General features: G+C 35.9%; 1 protein-coding gene across 1 annotated transcript in view; it reads left to right on the top strand.

Moving 5' to 3' along the window:
- The window catches only part of lrp5 (low density lipoprotein receptor-related protein 5), an 81,893-nt gene that overhangs the window by 40,100 nt on the left and 20,573 nt on the right, over positions 1–21,220 (top strand). The window contains 5 exon segments of the mRNA XM_048159618.1: positions 15,214–15,430; positions 16,516–16,805; positions 18,702–18,928; positions 20,741–20,925; positions 21,042–21,220. The exon segment at positions 21,042–21,220 is cut by the window's right edge and continues 79 nt beyond it. Coding sequence (XP_048015575.1) covers positions 15,214–15,430; positions 16,516–16,805; positions 18,702–18,928; positions 20,741–20,925; positions 21,042–21,220 — 1,098 coding nt within the window.

The raw sequence follows: 21,220 nt of genomic DNA, 5'->3' as shown, positions 1-21,220 counted from the left end.
AAGTGTGAAATAATCAGGAACCCTTTAGCCTCCACCATTTTCCAGAACTACCTGGAGTCTCCAGAAGTGCAAGGTGTCAGGATCTCAGAGACTTAGGTTAGGTAAAGAATCCTAAAAAATGATCCCCACTTAATAAGAATCACAAGCTGAAGTGTTGTAAACAGACAGATTCAGAGTGACTCTTGAAGGACCAGGACCTCTTGTACCACTGTTTGAAGAATTTATCTTCCAGAATCTGTCAAAAATATGATCAGAAAATCAACTTGCCTAATAATTCTGCACACTGTGTATATTTAATGGTATCAGGTCAGGTGAGCCTAAAACCCTCAAATTTGTCATCTAGTCATTGGGTTGCCTGAATGGCTTGTGGACAAGGAAAATATGTAGTTTTGCACATCCCTTATAAGTTTGTACAAAAATTTGTTGTACATTGCATGTACATTCTATAATGATAAAATGATAAATGAAATGATTGTATACCAGTCCATTATGCATTTTTATTCAGTTTATTTGTTCTGTGTTGTCCATCTGCATTGCTTAAATAGCCTGTTATGTCTTAATAGCTACGTTTTTCCCCTTTTTCCCCCTTCCCTAAAAGTCTTAATTTTCCTCTCAATAAAGCCATTTGACTACAATGAATCTTGAAGTGCATTTTGATGGCCCTTCAGTATGGCAACACTGTGACAATGAAAAGCAACAGCTTGAAAGAGGGCTTTTATTTGCAGCGGAACGATGTGAGGTGGCCGAGGGCTCATCTACTGATGGATGCTGGCAAAAAAACATAAGTGTGAAGAGGATCAATAATGCTTTTCTCTAAAGTCCCCCAAAGCGTTTGCTCCAATGGCCCTGGCACATTGTGGCCGGCGGGAGCCGTGAAACTTGATTTGCGCAGGGTTTTTCCAGCGAGGGGCCTCTCGCTAAAACATTGGCCATGCTAATGATAGTTTCTTTGTCTATGAGTTAGCGGCACATCCAAGGCCCATCAGAGCGAGGGCTGTTTTGATTTGGACGGTAGTGGTACAATAAGCTGTTTTGAAGAGGCTGTGGGTTTCAAATGCAGCTCCGTTCGTACAGGTGATGGATGTCCCACACAGGTCTGGCAGACTGCCAGAGAAATTCCTTCCCAAGCAGGAAGGTGGCATGTTATATAATATAATATAATATAATATAATATAATATAATATAATATAATATAGCTCATTTCAGATGTTAGAATCCTAAGTAATCATATAGTTTATTAGTATTATAGTGTTGTTATTAATATTGCACTTTTTAATACTTTGAATTAGCTTTTATTTTTGTATTTTTAGTTTTTATTTTAACTTCACATTAAGTTTTAGTAGTATTATTGTGTGCTTTAGTCAATGTTTTAATTTCCATTTAACTTTTTCACTTTTAGTTTTAGTAATTTTTGATTCATCTTAAACTTGCCAAGGCAACATTTCTAATTTAAGTAAAGTTTTTCAGAAAAATAGTTAACAAACACAGTTTAATAGTTTTAGTTAATGACATCACCTCAATCATCTTTACCTTGATTGCAATACTCATCCATCAACTTTACTAGCGAGACGCTGGTTTGCTTTATCTAGCTGAGGAACTTAGTTTGCGTATCATCTTGCCATACATCAGTGGGATGTTGTGATGTTTCTATATGTCTTTAATTTATTCTGTAATTGAATATTGGCCAGAAAAAAAATGTAACATAGAATTGATGCCCACCATGTAGGTACAATGAGTGGTCTTCTTTAGTTTTCTCAGTAGAATCTGCTCAAATGCAACAGAATTGCAAGTTTGCGCCTTTGTGCGGGCCAAATCCAGCCAGTGGTAGTCCAAGCCAAACAGCACTATAGTTAATTGCCTGGTAACAGTTTGTTGCTGTTGCTGGCTGTTTCACCATGAGGTCTTAAACTTTGAAGTTCCAGGCTCCAAGGATACACGGTTTCACTTGAATTATAGGGGTATAAAAGACACCTGACTTTCGTAATATTTTCCATCTCCTGTGGCCAGCTCTGCGCACACAATCCAGCAATTCTTTCACTCATGCAGTTTTTTTAGTAATTTTGTTTGAGAAAACAAATTCGCTCAAATGTAGGATTTTTACAGGTGAGCAGGGATTTGACAGACTGCAGAAATGCTTGAGATGGCTGCTAGTCATGATAATCATTTAATTTTTATAATTTGAATAAGATGAATAGATTGTTGTGTATGCATAGATTGTTTTGTGTGCTTAAGTTTAAAAACATTTTCAAAGGCCATCACATCAGTTTCCCTTGAAAGAGCATTAGCGTTTGTTAGCATAGCTTTGAGTACATCGTTAGTTTTAGCGTTGTGATGTTCACTATAATATCACCTTGTAGACCTCCATGCTGGAAAACAAGTGCAAAATCTTTCTTTTCTTCACAATATTAATAAATTAAATTATTTCAAATATAAATAAGCCAAATTAGCATGTCATGTTGTTCTTTGAGGATTTTTTTTTTTTTTTCATATCTATGTTGTTTTTGCTTGTTTTAATCTGAAACATCTGCTCTACAATATGCTATTTCTAATATTTGTTTCATGTAGTAATAAGCAAAAACACAAAATATTTGGGGGCAGGATGAATTTTTGTGTGCCATCATTATGCGTATCTTGTTTTTAACATTTTTTAAAGGTGCTCTATGTAAGTTTTTGACTGTACTAAAGCATAAAAATACCATAATATGTTTGCAGATATTTATTAAACATGCTGAGTTCACATACTCGTTTCTCTGAAAACCATTGCTACAGCCAGTTATTTTACTTTGAAATGTGCGTTCCGTATCGGAATGTCTGTTTTTGTTTTGGTCTGTGTAAGACCACACTTTGCCAATTTACCCAATAGTATTTTGCCACCCCGGGTTGCCAGTTGGCGGAAAACACATGCAACGAATTGCAGCCAGCGAACAAACTGGGTCAGAGATCGCAGATTCTACCCGACCTAAAAAGCCTCAGCATCCTTCTAAAAATCTCTATGAACGGGAGCATATTAAAACGCGATATCAACTCATCATAAATCAATAAATCAACTAATTATCTTACAGTGTGTAAGTCTCCTCGCCTTCCAGTGTCAATTGAGCTCGCTCCTGTTGCGTGTCCTCAAACTGGCAACCCACATGAGCATCTAGTAGGCGGGGTAAACAATGTTTTGAATTCAGCCTGCAGTACCCATTTCAACCACTAGCTGTCATTCTTACATAAAGCACCTTTAAGTAAAATGAAAAAGAAAAAAAATTGCAACTTAAAGGTGCCATCGAATTGAAAATATTTGCATATGCCAGCTCATGTTCCCAACATTATGAAAGGCATTAGACAAGGGCAAGCCAGTATTAACGTCTGGATGTGCACAGCCGAATCATCAGACTAGGTAAGCAAGCAATAACAACAGCGAAAAATGGCAGATGGAGCAATAATAACTGACATGATCCATGATATCATGATATTTTTAGTGATTTGTGTTTGTAAATTGTCTTTCTAAATGTTTCATTAGCATGTTGCTAATGTACTGTTAAATGTGGTTAAAGTTACCATTGTTTCTTACTGTATTCACGGAGACAAGAGCCGTCGCTATTTTCATTTTTAAACACTTGGAGTCTGTATAATTCATAAACACAACTTCATTCTTTATAAATCTCTCCAACAGTGTAGCATTAGCCGTTAGCCATAGAGCACCATCAAACTCATTCAAAATCAAATGTAAACATCCAAATAAACACTGTACTTACACGATTAGACATGCTGCATGACGAACACTTTGTAAAGATCCATTTTGAGGGTTATATTAGCTGTGTGAACTTTGTTTATGCAATGATAGAGTCGAGAGCTCTGGGGGGGTGGAGAGTGCGAGCAATTAAAGGGGCCGCAGCCTGAATCGGCGCATTTCTAATGATGCCCCAAAACAGGCAGTTAAAAAAATTATTTAAAAAAAATCTATGGGGTATTTTGAGCTGAAACTTCACAGACACATTCAGGGGACACCTTAGACTTATATTACATCTTGTAAAAAAACGTTCGATGGCACCTTTAAGAAATTATTCATGAATGTAGAGCGAACAATTGTCAGTTTTTAAAACACTGGATCAATCAGATGGCTCATGGGGTGGGATTATCATATTTACATGTGGAAAAGCATATTGCACCTATTGCATTTCATGCACTTTTTGGAGCTGTTTTTTAAAGACTTGTTTAATATCCTTATCATATTGTATACTAGATAAGCCCTTTCTAACTATACATGACACAACAATTCTGTTTTTTTTTTACCTGTTACAGTTATGATTTTCATATTTTGTTACAGGAAATTAATAATTTGTCTCTAAATTAAAAAGCAGTAGTTAAGATTTGGTCAGATTGCTTGTAAGCATTGTGAAGTTCAGTTTTTGATCTTTCATGCAACACTGAAAGGGTTAAAATGCAAAAAGTAAATGAATCGGTTGTCTTACTGACCATAAAATGCTGTTCATTATCAGTTGAAATGCTATATGGGTGCTTAATGCTTTCGCAACCGGTTTCTCTTTCTCTCTCACATTACAAGTGAGACTTGTGAAAGTGTAACGTCTGCCACCCTTGGCCTGGTTTCACTCAGCTGTCCTAGTCGTTCCTGTCCTGTAGCTTGGTTATTGCCACCGCAATCCATCTCATTTCCTGAGGGATGTTCGCCACTGTCCCACATCTGTCAGCGGGAGGGTGGTGAAGGGGGAAGTCACCCAGCTCTCTGCTTCTGTTCTGGAGATGTTCACGGATTAACGTAATACAGCAGCAGCCCCCAATTTTTTTTATTTTTTTTTTATTTTTTGCAACAGCAGCAGCAGTGTTGTGGTAAGCAGTCACCGGCAGCTGTCGACTCTGCTGTCTGCTCACAATCCATCCCATATGTACCCCAGAGAAAACACTTTGTTTCCGAATTTACAGCCAATTGAGACACCATTTCAACTTGTAGCTTTCTGCTCGGGTTAGACAAACCTTTGGCTGTCCCAGACAGAACAGCACACTACTGTAGACAGATCAGCATGGGAGCATTTAAAGTTTACGTGAGTCAAAGAACATTACGAATCCATCGATTTCAGTTTGTGGAAGTAATGCTGAGTCAGGTGACCAAACAATTACTGAAACACACTCTGCTACATCAGGCTTTAAAGGGGCTTTTTTAACTTTCGTTTTTTGCTGTTTGAGAATAAACAACATCTGCAAAGTTACTAGAATACAAGACTGCTTCACCAACGAGGGTCAATTCAACGTTGGATTTGCACAAAAGATTAACATGACGGCACATGCTAGTCGATGAGTTGAATCAACTCCACAGGAACTACATAAATTTATCCACTAACCGTTCAGAAACATCCAGTTTCATTCTAAAAGTTGTAACTTCTTCCTGAGTCTCTCCATTAGTGTCTGACTCTGGTTTGAACAATGTAAGGCTGAACACCGTTACTGACAATCATCACTTTGGCTGCGTGAGATTCTCCAGCTTTGTTGTTGTTGAGCAACCGCCCTCTTCTGGAAAGGGGGCCGGGAGCAGCAGCTCATTTGCATTTAAAGGGACACACAAAATGGTGTTTTTACTCGCACCCAAATGGGGCAAATTTAACAAGCTATAATAAATAATCTGTGTATTTTGAGCTGAAACTTCAGAGACACGTTATGGGGATATATATTGCTATTCATATTGAGATTAATCAATGCGTTTTTTTTTAGTAACACTGGTAAATCTGATCTTCATATTCATATAATTTATTTTTGGCAAAGAGAATGATTCATTTTTATTGTTTCTGCTGCCTTATTTCTGTCTATAAACTTAAATGTAACATTTGTGACAGTTTAGGTAAGATGAATACTTTCTTCTCGACTGTCTGACCTTCTCATCTTACTGCTCTTTGTCAAAACAGCTCCACTCCCCGAGTCTGGGTGTGTGAGGTTTTTTTTTTTCTTTTTTTTTCTTTTTTTTCTCCCAAAGAAGCGTTGGGCGTCTGAAAGTAAAGTCAGATATCCACCGGATGTTGATGCATTTACTTATGTTGGCCTGTTTATGTATCGAGTAAACAGGATACAAACGTTTTTGTGAGGTTGGTCGTACGTGTCTCCTTAACTTCAGAGATGGTGCCAGCAAGATTCAAAAGCATGAAGCCCAAATGGAAAGTGTCACATACTCAATAAAACTAGGGTTTAATTAACATGTTATTGACATTTGTCTTTTGTTTCTGTCTCCAGACTGTTAAAACAGCTTATTTGGCAGGAAAAAAAATATTTCGGATATCCTTTTAATATCACTTTTATCTTTCAAGACGTCTAAAAATGATGTCTCAAATGTGGCTCTTATTATAAATATCTGAGACCGACTGTTTAACATGCTGGTTTCTGTTGTATGCTGTCAGTTAAGGCCATGGGAATGATAACTTCCCTCTCAGGGCTCCAGCAGCCCGTGGGAGTCGTCAGTAAGCGGATGACCTGCAGGAACATGAGTCAATATTTTTTTCAATTTCACAACCATCAAGTCGCATCTTTCATTCACTTTTTGATCCACCAGCATTTCTCATCGGGAGCTTTCTCAGCGCTTGTCTCCCCGAGATCATTCAAAGTCGGAGGAAGTGCAGACGCAGCGCTGAGCAGAATGGCGAGACAAGAGGGTTTGGACTCATGGGTAAAAAAAAAAAAAGAGAGAGAAACAGAGCGGCCGATCATTCTGTTTGAATTAAGGCAGTGCTGTTCTTGGCCTAGACAAGCAAACAACAGATAAAAAAAATATCATCCACAGCTGAGTCGGCCTGTCAGAAGAGCCAGCCAAACCTCAGGTGAAATCGTATGATGTTTCAAAGCTCACGCAGAAAGGGGAGGTTATTTCGCAGGATTTTATTCTTGACTGGGTAATTGAAAAAATCTGTCAGGTGACTCCTCAGGGTTTGGCGTCCAAGTGCAGATGTGTATATTCTGTTACAAGGTTTCACATTCAGCGTCTGATCGTTTTGATGTGTGAACACGTACTTTAGTCCTTAGAAAACAGATGTCCCTCTCTTATGTCAAAATTATTGTGAGTTTGTGACTTTTTTCCCATTCCAATGGAATAATTTGGAATGTGTTCTTTTTGAGTCTGTCTATCCGTTTGTTTGTTTGTTCATTACATCCATTTATCCATCCATCCATCTTTCTATTGTTCTATCTATCTATCTATCATTCTGTCCATCCATCCATCTTTATATCATTCTGTTATCCATCCATCCGTCTATCCATCTTTCTATCGTTCTATCTATCGTTCTGCCCATCCATCCATCTATCATCTATCTTTCTATTGTTCTATCATTTTGCCCATCCATCATCTATCTATCTATCTATCTATCTATCTATCTATCTATCTATCTATCTATCTATCTATCTATCTATCTATCTATCTATCTATCTATCATTTGTCCAACTATCTAACTATCTATCTATCTATCTATCTATCTATCTATCCATTTGTCCGACTATCATCTATCTATCTATCTATCTATCTATCTATCTATCTATCATTTGTCTGTCTATCTATCTATCTATCTATCATTTGTCCGACTATCATCTATCTATCTATCTATCGTTCTGTCGTTCTATCTATCGTTCTATCTATATCGCTCTGTCCATCCATCTATCTTTCTATCATTCTATCTATTCTGTCCATCCATCATCCATCTTTCTATCATTCCACCCATCCATCCGTCCATCCATCTGTCCATCTATCCATCATCCATCTTTCTATAGTTCTATATATCTATCGTTCTGCCTATCCATCCAGCCGTCCATCCATCTGTCCATATATCCATCCATCTTTCTGTCATTCTATAGTTTGATCATTCTGTCCATCCATCCATCCATCATCTTTCTATAGTTCTATATATGTATCGTTCTGTCCATCCATCATCTATCATCTATCTTTCTATAGTTCTATACATCTATCGTTCTCTCCATCCATCCATCATCTATCATCCATCTTTCTATCCATCTATTTATCTATCGTTCTGTCCATCCATCCATCCATCCATCCATCCATCCATCATCTATCATCTATCTTTCTATAGTTCTATATATCTATCGTTCTCTCCATCCATCATCTATCATCCATCTTTCTATCCATCTATATATCTATCGTTCTGTCCATCCATCCATCCATCCATCCATCCATCATCTATCATCTATCTTTCTATAGTTCTATATATCTATCGTTCTCTCCATCCATCCATCATCTATCATCCATCTTTCTATAGTTCTATATATCTATCGTTCTCTCCATCCATCCATCATCTATCATCCATCTTTCTATCCATCTATATACCTATCATTCTGTCCATCCACCCATACATCCATCCATCCAAAATGTTAAAAAGTTTATCTTTTTGCAGACATCCACACCTTTAAAGTTACAAAGCAATCCTGATGCATTAAGCAACCTCTATGAGTTTAACATCTCTGTATAATAGAAGTGTTTGTTGATGAGCTCAGCCTTCATTTAATTCTGTCTGTTGTGCGTCTCTCTCTCTCTCTCTCTCTCTTTTTCAATAGCTCTGTGTTTTCGGGGCCATGCTGTCACCTCGCTCGCCTTCATATTGAATGTGCTTGGCACCCTGGTGTCAGGACACTTTTTACAATCTGGCTTTGAAGAAACAAACCCAGCATCTTGACTTTTTGTCGTTATTGATGAGATTTTTGGGGGGCTTTGTTGTGTACGTTTTATGTTTTCCTTCATCAAAATTAGGGTTCGCACTCTGTGTTCTCAGTGCATAATTCTCAGTGAAGTGGAAAAAAGGCAGTCAAAGAGAAAATAAAAAGACACACCCTTCTTTCAGTTTCGATGGCCATGTCTAATTGTCTCTCTGAAAATTGAATAGCATTTTTGTAAGCGAAAAGAAAGACTCCCGCTGACAGGAGGACCATCAAAGTGCAAGTTTTTGTGGTACAATTTATTAGCAGGGCTGTGAATTTAGCAGTGTGAAAAACTGATTATTTTGAAATATCACATTTATTTTATTTTTTAATTTTATTATAATATATATATATATTTTAGAATGAATTATTTTAGCATATATGTATACTACTGTTCAAAAGTTTTTGAAAAAAGTCTCTTATGCTCACCAGAGCTACATTTATTTGATCAAGAATACAGTAAAAAGTGTTATTGCGAATGTTCATTATTTTTGCTTTAGTTTATATCCTACACCGCAAGCACATTTAGCTTATCTGTAAGTGTTCTGTGTACTACTAGTTTTTATCATTGTATCTAAAGCCTTCAGTCCCCTCAGCATTTGCTATTGTGTGTTTGGGTGACCTCAGAGACCTTCCTGGGTTTGCTGGGGTCTAAAAGGGGTTCGGCAGCTGGCCGTTCCTTAAACACACACAGCCTCTGTGTGCACTGGCAGCCATGCGTTTCTATAGGCCTCACCTTCCCCCTGACGGTTTCCCCTCATTTCACTCTCCCATCCCCCCTTAAGTACTCCAGGAACTTTGCTTGGGTTCCAGATTGATCAGCTGCAAACTTGATCTCTTGAGCGAACATATATATATGGTTTTGCGAGAGATCAGCGAATTAGTTTTGTAGCACTCCACCCTTTCCCTTTCACTCAACTCCCGCTGAAACGAGCGAGCAAGTTTGATTTCATAGAACGGGATTTGAGGAATGCTGCTGGGATGCAGTGGTGGAGTGGACAGGAGGGGTCAGTGCAAGAGGAACAATGTCCAATGCTGTGCAGCAAAGGGGAAACAGATGTCGGCAAGGTATGCCATCCAATAAAACTCCTGATTACACAAGTGGAAAGAATTCCTACCTCACTCTAAGGCGGCCATGGGAAAACTTGACCAAACCTCATTTTTTTGTTGTTCTCAAGCTTGAGAAAGAATACGTTGTGTGTTGAAGACATGCAAATTTCAATTCGTTAAGTTTGGGGTCGGTAATACTTGCTGCATTAAAATACAGTAAAAACTGTAATGTTGTGAAACATTATTACAATCTAAAATAACTGTTGTATATTTTAATATATTTTAAAACATAATTTATTTCCGTGATGCAAAGCTGAATTTTCAGCGTCATTACTCACATGATTCTTCAGAAATTATTCTAATATGCTGATTTGGTGCTTAAGAAACATTTCTTACTATTATCAATTTTAAAAACAGTTGTGCTGCTTAATATTTCTGTGTCTTACTGACCTCAAACTGAATGGTAGTGAATGTCTGAAAGTAATTTTATTGGTATTTGTATTGGTTCGTACGTAGAATACCACACAGGATGCCCGACAGGCCTCTATGAAGGTCCATGGGTGTGTTTTGTGTCTCCACTCTACATTGGTGTCATAGAAACACCATTTTGTCACGTCATGTGTCGACGGCTTTGTGAAGAAGGTGGGAAAAACCAAACACTTTTGTAGTCTGGGGCCCCTCCTCCATTGAAAACCCTGTCATGGTCTTTTCAGAAGACAGGAGGCAGCTTGAAACGCATGTTCATATCTTCTCATTTGGGGAAAAAGTATTGTGCCTGTGCTGTAATAGTATTAGATGAAACTCTAAGATACGTCTAAAGTCCTGAGCCTGGCCTATCTCATCGTGCCTCTCTCCTTCATGCACTACTGTAGGCCTCTAACCTTTCTCCAGGGTTGAGAAAAGTCTGCATCCCACAGGAAGGCGCCCGGTTTAAACCCTCGAGACGTCTATGTGTTAGGAGGAGTGTAAGAAAAATGCACCATTGTGGTTTCAGCCCACTGTCTGTGTCTGTTAGCATTCCTCCAGAGTGTCAGCGCCTCCGCTGTCTCAAACTGTGAGGAAAGAGCAGGCTTTCACAATAAGTTTAACTTTTCCAAGTATTAAAACACCTCAATCCATCCACAAGGCCGCCGTCTCTTTCAGAGACAGAGGCCATGTTCAGAATACAGTACTAGTATAGTGTATAGTGCATGCTGTATACTGTTCAGAATATACAGTCTACCATTTTTAATTAAAAAAGTAGTATGTGTATGCAATTTGGAACAATAAATGTTTCACATAACAATATTACGTCATGTTTGGTACTTTTTTTTAAAGATTTATTTATTTTATTTTATTTTTTGCCTTTTATTATGATAGTGCAGTAAGCAGACAGGAAGCAAAGTGGGAGAGAGAGGGGGCGGGATCGGGAAAGGTCCACGAGCCGGGACTTGAACTTGGGTCACCCGAAGCGCAACTCTGCTATATGACAGCATGATGTCCACAAGGCTATCGATGCCGACACGTTTTGCTTGTTGATTCTACACTCTATAAAATGCTGGGTAAAAACAACCCAAAGTTGAGTTGAAAATGGACAAACCCAGAATTTGGATTGTTTTAACCCAGTGGTTGGGTTAAATTTTGCCCAACCTTATTTAACTCAATTGTTGTTTAAAAATAACTGTATTGCTTTCTTAAAATAAACCCAAAATATGTTGGAAATTAAAGGTGCCATCGAACGTTTTTTTACAAGATGTAATATAAGTCTAAGGTGTCTCCTGAATGTGTCTGTGAAGTTTCAGCTCAAAATATCCCATAGATTTTTTTTTATTAATTTTTTTAACTGCCTATTTTGGGGCATAATTAGAAATGCGCCGATTCAGGCTGCGACCCCTTTAATTGCTCACGCTCTCCGCCCCCGCCCACTGCCTTATACAGTGCATAAACAAAGTTTACACAGCTAATATAACCCTCAAAATGGATCTTTACAAAGTGTTCATGCATGCTGCATGCATACATCGGATTATGTGAGAGTTGTATTTATTTGGATGTTTACATTTGATTCTGAATGAATCTGAGGCTGTGCTCCGTGGCTAACGGCTAATGCTACACTGTTGGAGAGATTTATAAAGAATGAAGTTGTGTTTATGAATTATACAGACTGAAAGTGTTTAATAATGAAAATAACAACAGTCTTGTCTCTGTGAATACAGTAACTTTAACCACATTTAACAGTACATTAGCAACATGCTAACGAAACATTTAGAAAGACAATTTACAAATACCACTAAAAATATCATGTTATCATGGATCATGTCAGTTATTATTGCTCCATCTGCCATTTTTCGCTATTGTTCTTGCTAGCTTACCTAGTCTGATGATTCAGCTGTGCACATCCAGACGTTAATACTGGCTGCCCTTGTGTAATGCCTTGAACATGAGCTGGCATATGCAAATATTGGGGTCATACATATTAATGATCCCGACTGTTACGTAACAGTCGGTGTTATGTTGAGATTCGCCTGTTCTTCGGAGGTCTTTTAAACAAATAAGATTTATATAAGGAGGAGGAAACAATGGAGTTTGAAACTCACTGTATGTAATTTCCATGTACTGAACTCTTGTTATTCAACTATGCCGAGGTAAATTCAATTTTTAATTCTAGGACACCTTTAACATTTATTGATATGTTTAATAAATGAACATTTTATTTAATAATAATTAAACAATAAACATTTATTCAGTTGCTTATTAATGTTCACATTTTGATTTATTTTATTCTATATTAGTTTATGCCATTTAAGATATTTAAAGGATTAGTTCACTTCAGAATTAAAATTTCTTGATAATTTTCTCACCTCCATGTCATCCAAGATGTCTTCCTTTATTCAGTCGAAAAGAAATTATGGTTTTTGAGGAAAGCATTCCAGGATTTTTCCCCATATAGTGGGTTCAATGGGTTGAAGGTCCAAATTGCCATTTCAGTGCAGCTTCAAAGGGCTTTAAATGATCCCAGACGAGGAATAAAGGTCTTATCTAGTGAAACGATTGTTCATTTTCTAAAAAATTAAATAAAATTATATACTTTTTAACCACAAACGCTCGTCTTGCACCGCACGACGCATTACGTAATCATGTTGGGGGAAAGAATAGGGTGAAAAAATCCATCTAATTTTCTTCAAAATCGTCCAACTTTTTTTTTACCTTTTTTTTTGCAAGGGGCGTTTGACTTTGCTTTATAGACACTAGATTGGTACTTCCGCCTACGTCACACGTGACCTTTCCAACATGATTGCGTAATGCGTGGTGCGTCGCAGAGAGTGCAAGATGAGCATTTGTGGTTAAAAAGTATATAATTTTAATTTTCTTTTTTTTTTTAGAAAATGAACAGTTGTTTCACTAGATAAGACACTTATTCCTCAGCTAAGCCCTTTGAAGCTGCACTGAAACTGTAATTTGGACCTTCAAACGTTGGTCACTGTTGAAGTCCACTAAACGGAGAAAAATCCTGGAATGATTTCCTCAAAAACCATCATTTCTTTTCGACTGAAGAAAGAAAGACATAAACATCTTGGATGACATGGGGGTGAGTAAATTATCAGGAAATGTTTAATTCTGAAGTGACCTAATCCTTTAAGACTTTTTAAGAACCTTTAGGGTGCCTAAATGCAGTTTACATTTCTCACATAGTCTCAAAAGTGAGTGAAACGCTTGCACTGTCAAGCCCCGAGTATACATACTGCCTTCTGCTAAAATACTAATCATGGTGTGTTTTTACGTCCAACATAGTCTTTGCCTTCTCGAGGGTGGCAAATGTACCAGCTTCCCTCCCAACCCCCACGAGATTCCGCCATATTGCCAAAATTACTAAGAAAGGAAGGTGCTAATTTAAAATAATGTGCACTTATTTCTTTTCCATCTCTCTTCTTGCTTTCTTCATGGAGGAGAGTCAGCCACTCCGCAGGCCTGCATTACAGAAATAAATCAGGTGGACACCCCTCCCTGGCAGCCGCTGGCAACCGCCCCAATCCCAAAACCCCCTCCACTGGTCCTCACAGGAAGAGCTCTGGGTTGGGAAAGACAGCGCACAGGAAGTCTTTGTTCGAAGAGCTACTTTACCCAGGAACAATATGCTGCATTAATATGCCCATCACTCAATCTTGACCTGCTCGTTTGAGCGTTTATAATCTCATTCATCATTCAGGGAGAAGACATGTTAGAGTAAACTGTCATGGGTTTCATTCAGCAAACAAAGACATCTGGCTGCAGGCGGTTTTAAAATAGTAAAAAAAAAGGCTTCTGCATTTCTTAGTGTCTGATTGCACAGGTATAGAATGTCAAAAACTCCCAACAACTTTTGCAACATAAAAAGCATGGATGCTTTCCAGTAATGACTTCATATTGAGCACATTACATGCAATAACAAAAATAATAATAAAAATGAACGCTTTTATCAACTCATAATATTAGTTCAGTGAAGTGGTGAAATGGTGGTTTTGGTTATTGGAAAAAGACAATGCAAGTGTTTGAACTCAGATCAGCTGCAGGCCTTCGTAATAAGCCTGGATAAAGTTGGTAGCTTTCGAGGTTTTTTCGTTTCAGTTTTTGCCAGTTTCCAGTTTTTTTCTAGAATGTATTTGATTAGGTGGGTAGCATTTACTGCAACTGACACCCGTTCGCTAAATGTGAAAAATGGAAAGCCGTCTATTTTGAGAAGTAGTAATGTCAGGACTGTTTCCAGAAACAGTAATTGCAACCTTTTCAGAAACAAACCCAATTCCCAGCAACCCACTTGGTTTCAACCTCCCATCTGTCACTTTCTCTTGCTTTCTCTCTCTCTCTCTCTCTCTCTTTTTTTTTAATTTTTTTTATAAAGATTCAGGCATGTCCTGGCTCCACTCCCTATATCAGTTTGCGTTATTTTCCTCCCTGTAATGCAACCCTTGTGACTGGAATCTTATTTTGTCACGTTCACTGGGATAGGAATGATTGTGTAGCCTTTCTTTAGTGAAAAAAAACACTAAATGTAGAGATTCAAAGAGTCATGCTCAAGCTTGCGTACTCTGTAATGACTTAAAATAGCTACTCTTTTGGCAGTTACATATTTGGTTAGGGATTTTTTTTCCACAATTGGGAAATCCTAGCTGGTTTGGATTAGGATACTGCAATTATGGCAGTTCAAATATCTGAGTATTTGGAGATCTGTCCAATGGTGCATGTGGTGTACAGCTGTTTGGCGAGCGTAAACAGATTCAGGCTGATTTGTTTGCTTGTTTCCTGTTGTGTGCTGTTAATTGAAATCGTTTGATCTGACCACCTACAGTTGCAAATTTTTTTAAAGGGATAGTGCACCTAAAAATAAAATGTAGTCAACTACTCATCCTAATGTACTGTGTGACTTTGAACACTAAAGATGTTTAGCTGAATGTTCACACTGCTCTTTTCCATACAGTGAAAGTGAATAGTAACCAAAACCAAATTATTTGTTTTTATTCACAGGTCATAAATGTGGATGGCACTAATAGGATGACTATTCTAGAGGACAAACTACCTCATATCTTTGGTTTTACGCTGTTGGGAGAGTATATCTACTGGACCGACTGGCAGCGAAGGAGCATCGAAAGAGTTCACATTGCCAACGCCACCCGTGAGGTCATCGTCGAGCAACTCCCTGACCTCATGGGTCTCAAAGCCACAAAAGTCACCGAGACCTCTGGTAAGAGATCTCTCACTTTTAAAAATATTCGGACTTGAAATGGTTTGACCTTACTTGAAATCAGAACAGTGATATCAGCAACTTTTATATTTAATATTTATTATTTTCTTTATATAATAAAGCAAAATACAATAATATGAAATATATGAATATATTTTATTATTGTTTATTATTTAAAAGTTTTATATATATATATATATATATATATATATATATATATATATATATATATATATATATATATATATATATATATATATATACAATTAATCTTTTTAATATTGAAATTATATTTAAATATTTCTGAAAGGTGCATGGAAGATCAGGACAGTGATATCAAGAAGGATTTTTGTTTTAATTATATTCTTTATATAAAAATGTAGAACAAAATAAATATAAATATAATATTTTTTGTTTATCATTTGAAGGTTTATATTGCAGTTTTTTTTAATGTATTAACTTATGAATAAAAATATTAATGCAAATATTAATCTAATGTAATTTTTTTTTTTAATATTGAAATTATATTTATATATAATGTTTATAAAATTAATTCGATTTATTAATACCAATTTTGTCATTTAACTAAAACTATTAAATATATATATTTTATTTTTGTTAGTTTATTTATGGGTGGGTATTAAAATAAAAATATTAAATATTAGAAAAAAAGGGAAATCATGCATGTTGCCTTAATTTGAAGTACTAAAATTATTAAAGTAAAAAAAAATAAGAATAAAAATAAATTAAGCCTTCATACAAAAATAGAAAAAAACATAAACAAATAAAAATGACAAAAGCACAACAAAGTTATTAAAATGAAAACATTTAAAAAAAAAAAAAAATAACAGAATATAAATAATACTAATAAATACAAATTATAATGCAAATTGTAATAAATATAATTGTTTATTATTTAATATTGAAGGTAATATTTATTTAATTTATCATTTTTAATTATTTTTTTATTTTAATTTTTTTTTTAAAGAAACACTTTTCTCTTCAGCAAACAGTACAGTATATCACTATGAGATCAATGCATGTCCATGAAGCTGATATGTAGATCTCCATTTGTGTGTGTTCAGGCACTAACGGCTGTGCGGAAAACAATGGCGGCTGCAGTCACCTGTGCTTCCATCGGCCTCAGGGTCTAAGCTGCGCCTGCCCCATGGGCTTGGAGTTGCTGAGTGACCTGCGGACATGTGTGGTTCCAGAAGCTTTCTTGCTCTTCACCAACCGCGCTGACATACGCAGCATCTCTCTGGGCACCAACAGCAATGACGTGCCCATCCCGCTCACCGGGGTCAAAGAGGCCTCTGCACTGGACTTTGATGTTTTAGAAAACAGGATCTACTGGACCGATGTCAGCACCAAGGTATGGACTAGTTTTTTGTTCATCATGATTTTAACTTGGTAATTCAGTGCGTCTCGCCTCGTTTTGAGACCGAACGTTGTGGAAGTGAGTCATTCTGACATTTTGAGTGTATGATTGTACATTAAAGTCAAAGTAATAGTAAACCGAGGATTATACAAAGTTTAGCTGTCAATTTTTACCTCCACACTGGAGGATGATAAAACGATGCCATCAGCTTCTAACCCAAAGCAGCTGTTGCGCTCAGATATAAAACGTCAGTAGGAAAGAAGTCCAAGATGTTTCACCTCAAGAGATCTGAAGCAGCTGTGTTTTTGAATTTTGTGAATATTATATTTGTTTTGCGATTTTTAAGATTTTAAGAATGACTATTATATTTCCTTGTAAAACAGTAAGAATGAATATAAGAAGATATTCAGAAACATTGTTGTGCTGGTGAACTGTATGGAAACACTAGTAGACCAGCATTAACTAACAAAAACAATTGAGACAAGAAATTAGTTGAATAGGCTGTTGAGACAAGAAATTAGTTATTTTAGTTAAAGCTACGGTCCATAATTTTTTTTTATTTAAAAATGATTGTCAAAAATCAAATTTTGAGCAAGTACATAACCAGCCAGTGCTCAAAATCTCCTTACCTTAGCCCGATTCACAACGGTAAGCTTGTAATAATGTTTTATAATTCAGATGGTACTGGTGGGTTTCCGCGGGAAATTCGAGCATGCAGCCATTCGTCTTTGTGTCATTACGTCACGTCTGTTTACATAAAGGAGGAGTCCCAGCTAGTAGGCTGCTTGTAGCGGATCATTTATAGCCTTTTCTCACAGCAGCTGGAATAATTAAACTTGTCATTATGATGGCGGATTTTAGGGCTGTCAACCGATTAATCACGATTAATCGCATACAAAATAAAAGTTTGAGTTTGCCTAATATATGTGTGAGTACTGTGTGTAATTATTATGTATATATAAATACAAACACATTCATGTATATATTTGAGAAATATTTACAAGTATATGTATTTATTTATATTTTTATATAAGTTTTATTATATATAAATAAAAATATTTTGTTTATAAATAAGATATTTCTCTTAACTATATACATGAATGTGTTTGTATTTATATATACATAATAATTACACACAGTACTCACACATATATTAGGCAAACTCAAACTTTTATTTTGTATGCAATTAATCGTGATTAATCATTTGACAGCCCTGTATGGAATGACAGATTAACATTAGAGATTATACTGTACAGACATTGAAATCTACAGGTAACACTAATAAACACTATGTATATGTAGTTATGCAATGCTGATGTTGTTAACATTTAACCATTTGAGAACAAAGTATAACAATAATAATAATTTGCATGGTTTTACGTGATCCGAGCTAAGCGATCGTTAGATTTAATCATCATTGGCAGCGCCATTTACTGTAATGCTTTTTTTCTCAGTTGGTCGGAACAAAAGTAGCAGACATGTTACTTACTTGTTCTGATGACATTTTCCATTGAAAATTCTTATATTGGTCATATTTTCAAGACGTAGAATCTGTGATTCTGAAGTACAGAATCCACACTGATGTGGTGACTGACAGCAAACATTAGATTCATCTGCTCTGAGGAGCCGTGTCGATGCACAGCCCATGTAACGATAATAATTCCGCAAATAACTGCAATTACAGGTTTCAAACAGAGATGGCGACAAAGAGGCAAAACTTACAGACTGCAGCTTTGAATTTTAACTAAAAAGTTATTTTTTTCTGTAATGTATTTAAGATCTTGCCTTATGTAACAATGAAACAATAAAAATAGTTCCGATAGAATATGGTTTTTGATCGACCATTCAAAACATCATGTCTTACAAGGAATGATTACTTTTCTTCTTCAGACTATCAGCAGAGCCTTCATGAATGGCAGTTTGGTTGAACCAGTCATTGAGTTTGGCCTGGACTATCCTGAGGGAATGGCTGTGGACTGGATGGGTCGAAACCTCTACTGGGCTGATACCGGCACCAACCGAATTGAAGTGGCCCGTCTGGACGGCCAGTACCGACAAGTGCTGGTCTGCAAAGACCTGGATAACCCTCGCTCTCTTGCTCTGGACCCTGCCAATGGGTAGGATCACTGGCTTTAAAGTCTGTCCTGCTCTGACTTTGACACCTGTAGCTACAATTTTGCCCTTTAAATTCATTGCATACCACTTCAACCTAGTGTCTGCAATCTTGCACGTTCACTGCATAGTATGCACCCATCCATCCACCTGTGTTAGTAAACCATAGGCTTCCTACATTTTTAGTTCTCCAGAAGTATGCTAATCGATTATTACCACTAGTTAAATATCTGATTTAACTCTCACATACTCGAACACAGACACACTTATTGGTATTACAGCGCTTCCTCAGGGCATCAAGTTGTATGTGTGGCAGAAGACAAGTGCCAACATGCCGCAGCCCCTGCATGTGGCTCAGAGGAGTGAAGTCATGTCCTCCAGCGCCCAGCAGGCATTCCTGTGGCTTCTGAGGCACGACTGCCTCTATTAGCCAACACATTCTTCAGCATTGTCTCTTCTCACCTTAACACTGAGAGGTGTTGACTCAGTAGACTCGTAGCCCAGTGGAGTAATGAGTGGGTTGAGGGATTGGTCAGGTGTGCTTTTCACTGGAAAAGTAATATTTCTGTTTTTTAATGTAGGCAGCTTAGCCTATGCTTTTCCATTTCAAAATATTTATTTCAAATATTTATTTATTTATTGTTTATTCATTTATAATTTTTTAAAATAAAGTAAAATAAGTTATTAATGTTTGTTAATTAATGTATGGTTAATAAATACAGTTCATAATTATATAAATTATTTAGCAAATAAAATGACTAATAAATTAATAGTATATATTTATTTTTAATATATTGTTATATATTTAGTGTGTATATATAGTTATATTAAACATTATAAATTAAATAAGTTATATTTTTTTAAATATGTATAAATAAACATTAAAAACTTATCTTATAATGAATATTTTATCATTTTTTATTAATGAAAAATGTTAAATAAATATAATTAATAACTTTATTAATTATACAGCAAATAAAAATAACTAATAAATTAATAGTACATGTATTTATTTTTTATTTATTTTTTATATTTATATTTAATTTGCCCTAGCCATATTAAACATTCATTCATCGTTCGTTCATTGTATTTTCATAAATTAATTTATTTATAAATATTGATATTTTAAATATTACATATAAATATAAATAAATATTAGTAGCTTCACTATAAATTAGTTTTTTTTTCAATTTTGTATTAATGTATATTAATTAAATGTTTTTAATTGAAATAAATTAAGAATTATATTTACTTGCTTATATAACTTATAATAATATAATTATATTTATGACTAATGCATTCATATTCATGTATATGTATGTATGTATATGTGTGTGTGCATATATATATATATATATATATATATATATATATATATATATATATATATATATATATATATATATGTGTGTATATATGTATGTGTATATATATGTATGTGTGTGTGTGTGTGTGTGTGTAATATATATATATATATATATATATATATATATATATATATATATATATATATATATATATATATATATATATATATATATATATATATATATATATATATATATATATATATATATATATATATATATATATATGTGTGTATATATATATGTGTGTATATATGTATATATGTGTGTTTTTTGTTTTGTTTTTATATTTAGTAATGTCTTTATGATTTATAGAATGTGTTTTCTTGTTAATATCAACATGCCCATGGACAGCAGGTCAAAATAAATTAAATTTGTCAGTGCAATGGCTGATAAAGTTTATTCTAGTTTTGTTTGATATTCAGTAAAGTAAATGTTTTGGGTTTGCAGGTACATGTACTGGACTGAATGGGGAGGTCGGCCCAGGATAGCCCGCGCTCACATGGACGGCAGTAACATCGTGACTTTGGTAGACAAAGTGGGCCGAGCCAACGGACTTACAATTGACTACATCGACCAGCGTCTCTACTGGACAGACCTGGACACCTGCATGATTGAGTCTACAAACATGCAAGGTGACAAATCATGGGTTTTGAAAACTCCACAGTCATCATAAATGCCTCTTGAATCACACAGTATTACACCATCTTACCTCCTTTAATAAACTAAAAGTATTGTTTAACGTCCTCAGGTTTGCAGAGGGAGATAGTGGCCGACGATCTTCCTCATCCTTTTGGCTTGACCCAGTATCGCGACTACATCTACTGGACCGACTGGAACCTGCGCAGCATTGAGCGAGCGGACAAGCGCAGTGGGTTGAACCGAACGGTGGTGCAAGGGCACCTGGAGTATGTCATGGACATCCTGGTT

Source organism: Megalobrama amblycephala, linkage group LG15 (genome assembly GCF_018812025.1).
Source record: "Megalobrama amblycephala isolate DHTTF-2021 linkage group LG15, ASM1881202v1, whole genome shotgun sequence".
In the NCBI taxonomy this organism is placed as follows: domain Eukaryota; kingdom Metazoa; phylum Chordata; class Actinopteri; order Cypriniformes; family Xenocyprididae; genus Megalobrama; species Megalobrama amblycephala.
Note: the sequence above shows the minus strand (reverse complement) of the source record. Positions and strands in the feature narration are given on the sequence as shown.